Raw genomic sequence first — 9,500 nt, 5'->3', positions numbered from 1 at the left:
TTCATTCTTGGAGTGTACTACACATACCACTTACTGTTTACATAATTGTACTCCCATCACAAATCTTACCACTTATAAAGTTATCTAATTTTTATAATTCTGGACTTTCATTATTATTGTCTATTTCACTACTTTTTATAAGTGAAAGTGTCTGCCTGGCTGACACATAATAGATTGTCTTGGAGCCCCTACCTGGCTAGCACATAATAAATTGTCTGGGAGCCCCCTACCTGGCTAGCACATAATAGATTGTCTGGGAGCCCCTACCTGGCTAGCACATAATAGATTGTCTGGGAGCCCCTACCTGGCTGGCACACAATAGATTGGCACCCATGAAATTATTCTTCCACAGACATCAGTCTACTCTTACGGTTGGTGTTTATATTCGTTAAACACAAAACACTTGCTCACACCAGTACGACGCTGAGAATCGTATACATATATGCATAACTTTCGGGGAGATAGCAGGGGAGCTCTGCCTTCACAGCTATCGAAAACACCAGAGTACTCATGCAGTGTAAAGCTGACAGTTCACTAAACATTCCCACACAACCACAACAGGAACGCACAGAGCCATGGTCACTATTGTAGCTGGTGGCGTCACCAAGTAAAACTTTCTCACCGTCATTGAGTGATATATTTTCTCACAATAGTATGTTGTTAACCGTCAGTTAAATATGTGTATGTATTTATGTATATGGATGTATATATATATATATATATATATATATATATATATATATATATATATATATATATATATATATATATATGTATATATATATATATATATATATATATATATATATATATATATGTATATATATATATATATATATATATATATATATATATATATATATATATATATATATAATATGTATGTAATATTAACAGATGTGTAACTAGCTTCAAGAAGTTGTCACTTGCTTAGCTAAACGAACAATGGTGTTTAGTTCCTGAACCAATTATGTGCCTCTGTAACCCCTCCACCACCGCCCACGGGATGGGTATGGGGGTGCTTAATACAGAAAGAAATTGAAACGGAATCATCGAGAGTTAACTTGAAGGTGGGGGAGAGGGGTTAGAGATGAAGGTTTTAAGTTATCGCACAATGTATGAGTAGATAGCAAACCCGATTGATATTTATGAAAAGGTGTTGTCAGCTGAAATATTTCTGTCATGGTGTGTGTCATAAATTTTTGTCTTAACACCGGCCTCGTGTCTTACTCAGCAGCTTCACCTCATACTCATCATCATTATCTAATACTCTTCAAGGGCAAGAATTGACTTCGCCACTTACTCAAGCGATTCATCATCTCTGTTAGACAAACGCAAAAACCTCCACTTCAAGGATTTGGAGAATTTCTCCGGAAGTGACTCGCTTTATGCTGATGTACCTGGCGTCGACAGCGTCCCTCCTGTAGCAGGAGAGGACCCCCTGGTCTGCGGTGTAGACCCTGTCGTAGAAGGAGAAGAGCCTGTAGGAGGAAAAGTTGCCGGACGTGTCAAGTTCAACTCCCACGCGGATCTGAAGGGAAACAAAGTATTGCAACTAGCATTTGCAACGAGAACCATGCAACCAAAGGTTAGATCAACCCATCTCCGTTCCTGATAGTTCTTTTTGTAACTATGTGCACGATTGTACAAAAACTGACTTGGTGGACAAATAGAAAATATCATTTTGTACTATTAATTTGATTATTTGTCCTCAACAAAGCTTAAACCGAACTTAAATATTTCCTTGACCTGGTATAGCAGATATATGTACTATATCAGGCCTTAGATAGCGTGTATTATGCGTAGTGATACTCTGACGGACACTCAGTCAGTCTTGGTTAGTGGTACTCTGACGGACACTCAGTCAGCCTTGGTTAGTGGTACTCTGACGGACACTCAGTCAGCCTCGTCGTATCCTCAGTGAGTGTGAACTTACCTTAAGGTGCTTGCAGTGGGTTGAACTTAAAGTCTCTAGCCGCCGTCTCTAATCTTTCAATCAACTGGTGTACCGGTTTCCAAACCTACTGGACCCATATCTTATCTATATTTGAAGCTGTGTATGGAGTTTGCCTCCAAGACTTAATATTTTACTGCATTCCGTTTGTCCACTACTCTGACAATGACAAAATTATTATGTCTCCGGGTCAGTTTTACCCTGTGTCCCCGTGTTCATGTATAACTGTTCCCTATCAATTTCCCTGAGAATTTTGTGCGTGGTAGTTGTATCTCGCTAACCTTCTGCCGTCCAGAGATGTGAGGACTAGTTCAATTAGTCTAGGCTTTCCACGTAACTTGTGCCCCCTCAGGTCGCGAACGAGTCTGGTGGCCCACCTCTAGACCTTCGCCAAATTCATTTGTGTTTGACAAGGCAAGGCCTAATTACAGTCGAATATTTCGGAATTGGTATCATATATATGGTATTCAAAATCGTGAATGAATCCTTCCTCAGATTTCAAAAGAAAGGTCTGACATGCGTAGTATACAAACTTCTAAACGATTCCCTACACAAATTGATAGGGGCACTTCTGATGCTATCTTGAGGTTATCTTGAGATGATTTCGGGGCTTTAGTGTCTCCGCGGCCCAGTCCTCGACCAGGCCTCCACCCCCAGGAAGCAGCCCGTGATGTGGGAACCGACCTGTGAGATTTATATTTATTTAATTTATATGAATTTATATTTACGTTAATTTATATACTTCGATAGCAATTTGTATAATGTTAAGTGGACTGTATTTCTGCAATAATCTCTTAATCTCACAAATCGATCCTCTACACATTAGGGGGGTTTATATTTATATATATGCAGCCAATCAAACTACAGTAATAGCTACATACATTGATGAGGTTCCTTATCTTATAGTACAGCAGGTTAGTCCACCAGGTATAACTAGGGTGTAGACACCAAATTATCCTCTTTGAGGTAGCTTCCATATCACCCAGTAACTGGTGCACAAACTCTTCCTCCCTCGTCTTGACCTGTCAAAAGTGCGCTAGCTGTGAAGCCAGAATCCTATATATGACAAGCTATATCAGAGAAAACACTATACAGTACATGGAACATTAAAGACCTGGCTTAATTACCTTTAGTTTGAGGCGATTTCGCGATCTAACCGGGTCACCCTATATCCTGACATTAATGGCCATAAATGAATGATAAACGGGTTTCGGATAGACTTAACTTGAATTGTAGACATCGTGTTGGAGATGGTACCTTTGGTTTCCATAACACTACGTCCAAGTAAAATTAACAGGAGCCGAATTTGCTCCCGTGTGAGCCTCTGGTCTCAATATACAATGGCTGTTTAACACTCCATGCTATTGACGTTACTGGCCGACATTGTCCAGAATGATAGGAGCTAAATTTGCTCCACACGTCTCGGAGGTGACACAACAATGGCTGCCCTCCTTCCCCACTCTCACGCCTGGCCTACTTTGTCCAGATTTCAGAAAGTGATAGAAGGGTCACATTTACTCTACTTTAATATTGATAATTAAGTTAATTTATATAAGATGTTTTTATGATGGTAAAGTCCAAAGACTAATGTATTTAAGAATAATTCCCAGCAAAATAGCTGGTGAATTATAATAGTATGTGGTGATGATATCCCGTTTTCTATAGACGGTAATTCCACTACAAGTTACGTTTTCTATGGGTAACTTGTTTATACAACACAGCTCTTATCTGTCTGTATGATATTATTAAATGGTGTCGGATTTTCCGACACGTGACAGCTGACTAACACCCAGGTACCTATTTCACTGCTAGGTAACAGGGACATAGGGTGAAAGAAACTCTGCCCATTGTTTCTCGCCGGCGCCAGGGATCGAACCCGGGACCACAGGATCACAAGTCCAGTGTGCTGTCCGCTCGGCCGACCGGCTCCCCCAAAGCTAGCCAGATTCGCACACACATATATATATATATATATATATATATATATATATATATATATATATATATATATATATATATATATATATATATATATATATATATATATATATATATATATATATATATATATATATATATATATAGATATATATATATACATATATATATATATATATATATATATATATATATATATATATATATATATATATATATATATATATATATATATATAACTGAAAACTCACACCCCAGAAGTGACTCGAACCCATACTGCCAGGAGCACTATGCAACTGGTGTACAGTTGCATAGTGCTGTCTTAAGCCTCCTCATAATTGTGGCATCATCAGTGACCATTGTGAGTAATGAGTGTATTCCTTCTGGAAGATAGTTTATATGTATAAGAAACAGGATCGGTCCAAAAACTGAACTTGTGGAGTTCAGTTAGTGATATCTTGCCACTGTGAGGCCTCATCCCTCACAGTGTGTGTCATGTCCACGACGGGCTCACCATAGCCCGTGCTACTTGCAACTTTTGTTCCCAGTAGCTGAATCTTAAGTAACAATAAATCACAGTGTGTGTAGGTGGGTACCCACCAAGTTGCGTTTGCGGGAGTTAGGCTTTGGCTCAACGCCACTCTTTGGTCCCGCCTCTCAACTATCAGGTGTGTGTGTGTGTACTCACCTAATTGTGCTTGCGGGGGTTGAGCTTTGGCTCTTTGGACCCGCCTCTCCGCCCTGTAAATACCCCTGAGGATTTTGTAGGTAGTGAATATGTCTTCTCTTACTCTTGTCTTCCAGTGTCGTAAGATGCATCTCTCGCAGCCTTTCCTCGTAACTCATGCCTCTTAGTTCCGGGACTAGTCTAGTGGCATACCTCTGAACTTTTTCCAGCTTCGTCTTGTGCTTGACAAGGTACGGGCTCCATGCTAGGCCGCATACTCCAGGATTGGTCTTACATATGTGGTATACAAGATTCTGAATGATTCCTTACACAGGTTTCTGAATGCTGTTCTGATGTTAGCCAGCCTCGCATATGCCGCAGACGTAATTCTTTTTATGTGGGCTTCAGGAGACAGGTTTGGTGTGATATCAACTCCTGGATCTTTCTCTCTGCAAGTTTCATTAAGTACTTCATCTCCTACTCTGTATTCTGTGTCTGGCCTCCTGTTTCCACCGCCTAGTTTCATTACTTTGCATTTACTCGGGTTGAAGTTTAATAGCCATTTGTTGGACCATTCATTCAGTCTGTCTAGGTCATCTTGTAGCCTCCTACTATCATCCTCTATTTCAATCCTCCTCATAATTTTTGCATCATCGGCAAACATTGAGAGAAACGAGTCTATACCCTCTGGGAGATCATTTACATATATCAGAAACAGTATAGGTCCAAGGACTGACCCCTGCGGGACTCCACTTGTAACGCGTGTGTGTGTGTGTGTGTGTGTGTGTGTGTGTGTGTGTGTGTGTGTGTGTGTGTGTGTGTGTGTGTGTGTGTGTGTGTGTGTGTGTGTGTGTTTGGGGTAGTCCACACACTAGTATAGGGCAGTACAGATAGGTGTGCTCATCGATTTATTCAACCCCTATTTGTTTCTACTGGCTCGAGCTTATGCTCTTGAATCCAGCCTTTCCAACCAACAGTTGTCTAATGTAATGACCACAGATTTATTTTTCTACCTTATCTACTTTTGGGATTATAATTTATGATTTTTTGGGATCATATTTAGTTCTAAAAGTAAAAAATACCTCAGCACAGTGGCTTCAAAACTCTTAAGATGAGTGACCAACCTCAACATTGTTAAACCTCTCAGGATACACAGCTTGTCGGGGCAAGATCTTCACTTGGTGGACGAGGCGAATCTGTCCGAGGTCCACCAGCCACCAGGGGTACTGCAAGTTTTCGGCTGAGTGAGACATGGTGGTGTTGTCACCGTCCACACCATGAGCAGGAATGTAGCTGTTGACGATGAAAATTTGTTCAGTGGTTGTAACATTTACAGTTTGATACTGGGGCAATATCATGCACACCACCACACAACTTGGCCTACTATGCAAAGCTCGATTTGCCAAATAAGCCAAGTTTTCCTGAAGTTATATATTTTCAGGTTGTTGTTCTTATAAAACGATAAAGCTTTACATTACATTACATATGAGTTCATTTTTTTAAGTTGAGTTTTAACTAACGTAGAAATATTACCACAACCTCTCTTACCCTACCTAACCTGAACTTCAGAACAAACATAACAAAGTCAGTAATTCAAGTTCTTATTATAATATAATAATATCAATTCAAATATACCAATTGGAAACGATATTTTAAAAATTAAGAAAATCACTCTGGTTTATTAGGGAAATCGGGCCTTGCATACTAGGCCGAGTAGTGCATTCTGGCTATTAGGTACGATATATTATTATTATTATATATATATATATATATATATATATATATATATATATATATATATATATATATATATATATATATATATATATATATTAGTATATTTTGGTAGCAGTCTTTCCTGTAGACATATATTATTAAATATGATCGAAAAAGTAAGATTAATAATTCTAACACGAATTTTCTCGATCTTTCTTATGCTTCTTTTCACTGTTGATGGTAATTGATAAATCAAGTTCTCCAAAATTCATTTTTATTTCTAGTTTGACGCATATTCTGTATTTACTATTTTCTGATTTAGGGCTTCTATCCCTCTAACTATTTTCTTAGCATCAGGGCTTAGCTGAAATAGGAAGTTCTCCAAAACTCATTTTCGTAATTTCCAGATGAAGGAAAGAAGTGAATTACTATAGGATGTATTACACTTATATATACAATTTGCACAACGTTTCGAACCTCCATGGTTCATTCTCAAGTGAAGATATTTTTCAGGACTGGTTGATTTTATACCCGTACTGGGTCAGGTGATCAGACAATAAAGGTGAAAACATGGGGGGATACATAAGGGATGAATGGGGGGGGTGAAACATAAGAATAGAGGTAACTGCGGAAGGCCTATTGGCCCATACGAGGCAGCTCCTGTCGACATACAAAGATTAATCAAGTGTAATTGGCCTTTTATGTTGAACAGTGTCTTCTGGGTTGGCATCGTTATGTTCTGGTCTTGTCCTTACTCTCATTGTGGGTAGAGTAAATAGTTCCGTGATTTGGGTGTTCATGGTAGGTTCGTTCTATTCTTATGTGAATTGCTTCAAGAATTTATAATCTTCTTGCATCTTGGGTTTTGTCTATTATACAGGTATTTTTGTTCAACATTTCTCTTGTTAGGGTGATGTCATGGGCTACCTTGAGGTACCTTGAGGGCTTGTCTCATGTGATTCCTGGGGGCACCGGATTGAAGATGGCATGTCAAACGCCTCGTCAGCTTGGTCGACGTCATACTTATGTACTTAGATTGAAGGTTACATCCTTCGTGGGGGCAAGTGTACATGTATACAACGCTTGACTGCTGTAGAGGGTTCTCCGTCGGCTTCGGGCTGTTTTTGATAAGGAGGTCCAAAGTCTTCTTGGTCTTGTAGAATATTATCAGGTTTATGTTTTGGTTAGGAGTAATGCTTTTTACTCCTTTACGGATTATTTCTTTCATTATCCTTTCCTCATTTATATGTTCACTGTTCATGGTTGATTTGTAATATAATTTTATTGGAGGTATTGTGGTTTCTGTTCTAGGTTCAGGATTATACCAACGGTCCAAGTGTCTTCTTATAGCAGCGTTTATTTCCGCGTTGCTATATCCGTTGTTCACCAATACCTGAGTTACTCTTTCGTGTGTGTGAGTGTGTGTGTGCTTGTTCTCTCTCCCATTCTGTTAAACTAAGGCTAGGGATCATTATCAGTCACAGATGTTCTTACTGAACATCTGAACGTGTGTAGATAGTACACGTTAACAAATAATTGTAGATAGTATACACAAGCTAAGAACTAGAAACTCATTAATTTGATGAGCCTATCATTTAAATTAAAAATGAACTTTGTTTAATGTTTTGACCTCTCTCTCTCTCTCCCTCCCTCTCTCTCTCTCTCTCTCTCTCTCTCTCTCTCTCTCTCTCTCTCTCTCTCTCTCTCTCTCTCTCTCTCTCTCTCTCTCTCTCTCTCTCTCTCTCTCTCTCTCTCTCTCTCTCTCTCTAGACCTAAACCTGGGAGGTTAACGGGATCGTGTCAAGTCGTGACGGGTCATGACAAGGTCGTTACGGGGTCTAGTGGTGGCACAGTTGACGATTATTTGTATTTGTGGTACGTGGGTGAAGCATTTACAACATTGCGATCCGAACAGAGGTCGTCAGCGAAGCACTGTTCGAGAAATGTTCAAACGTCATCAGATGTGAGTCTTGTGTAAACCGCTTTCCTTCAAAAACCGGGTTGTTTGGCGGCTGGATTAACGACCATTTGGCCTTTGTTGATGAAGACGGGCTGTTATGCACGACTCGTATCTGATGACGTTAGAACATTTCTCGAACAATGTTTCACTGGCGATCTCTGTTTGAATCGCAATGCTGTAAATGCTTCACCCACGTACTACAAATACAAATAATCGCCAACAGAACCTAATTATGCCCCTGATGTAACCTGCGACTAATGCATAACTATACATAGAACTCCAATATGTAGTAATATTAACTCATTATAAGAGACCAAATATTTTTGTATATGTACAATACGTTAAAAGTGAGAAAATGCGTCTTGCGGGTCGGCAGCCACTTTAACGAGCCTGGCCTGAGGACAGGTTAGACCATGACCTAACGATCACTGAGCATGACCTAATTATGATATATTATATATGATAAAAATATGTGATGAATATATGATACCCACAAGACCATTATATGATAAATTATATATGATAAAAATATATATGATTAATATCATAAAAGTATATGAGTATAAAAGATAAAAATATGTATTTAGGAGCAAGAATTTAATAATCGTATATACATATAGATACAAACACAGTAACAAACATGTAGGTACAAACACACTAACAAATACATGATGGTACAAACACTAACAAATACATCAAGGTACACACTAACAAACATGTAGAACAAAGACACTAACAAACCTGTACGAACAAAGACACTAACAACCATGCAGCTGATCATACAGAAGCGCACATATAGACAGTTACTCTGGCCATTCCTGACAGGCGTAGGTGTCCCTGCCTCTGGCCACCTCCTGCAGCATGTCTGGCGTGGCCACCGTGACGAAGGTGACGGCGCTCGAGTCCACTCCTGAGCCTTCCCCGCCCAGGACGCACCACTCGCTGCTCCCTGACAACATTACGCCATCTTAGTTCCTGTGCGTGTGTGTGTATTTACTACTTGTGCCCAGGTGTTGACCGAGGTGTTAGCTCTTGGACCTCGCCTCTCTAATCACTGGTTGTCTAATGTACTGAATCCCGACCTATTTTTTGCTCTATCATATGTACCTACATATTTCTCTCTCATACATCCCCAGGATGCAGCCCATAACAGTTATTTAACTCTCAAATACCTATTTACTGGGAGGTCAACAGCGGCATCAGGGAGAAAGAAACTGCTTATTTGTTTGATTCTTGCGGCTGGGAATCGAACCCGGACCATAGGA

General features: G+C 39.6%; 1 protein-coding gene across 1 annotated transcript; it reads right to left on the bottom strand.

Moving 5' to 3' along the window:
- Positions 1 to 1,324: 1,324 nt before the first annotated feature.
- Positions 1,325 to 9,194, bottom strand: LOC138367813 (uncharacterized). The gene is made up of 3 exons (XM_069329788.1): positions 9,043 to 9,194; positions 5,684 to 5,852; positions 1,325 to 1,531 (listed from the first exon to the last, which is right to left on the bottom strand). The coding sequence occupies exons 1-3, from the start codon at positions 9,192 to 9,194 to the stop codon at positions 1,325 to 1,327; spliced, it is 528 nt and encodes a 175-aa protein (XP_069185889.1).
- Positions 9,195 to 9,500: the final 306 nt, after the last annotated feature.

Source organism: Procambarus clarkii, chromosome 23 (assembly GCF_040958095.1).
Source record: "Procambarus clarkii isolate CNS0578487 chromosome 23, FALCON_Pclarkii_2.0, whole genome shotgun sequence".
NCBI lineage: Eukaryota > Metazoa > Arthropoda > Malacostraca > Decapoda > Cambaridae > Procambarus > Procambarus clarkii.
The sequence above is the reverse complement of the archived record's forward strand: the minus strand, read 5'-3'. Positions and strand labels throughout refer to the sequence as shown.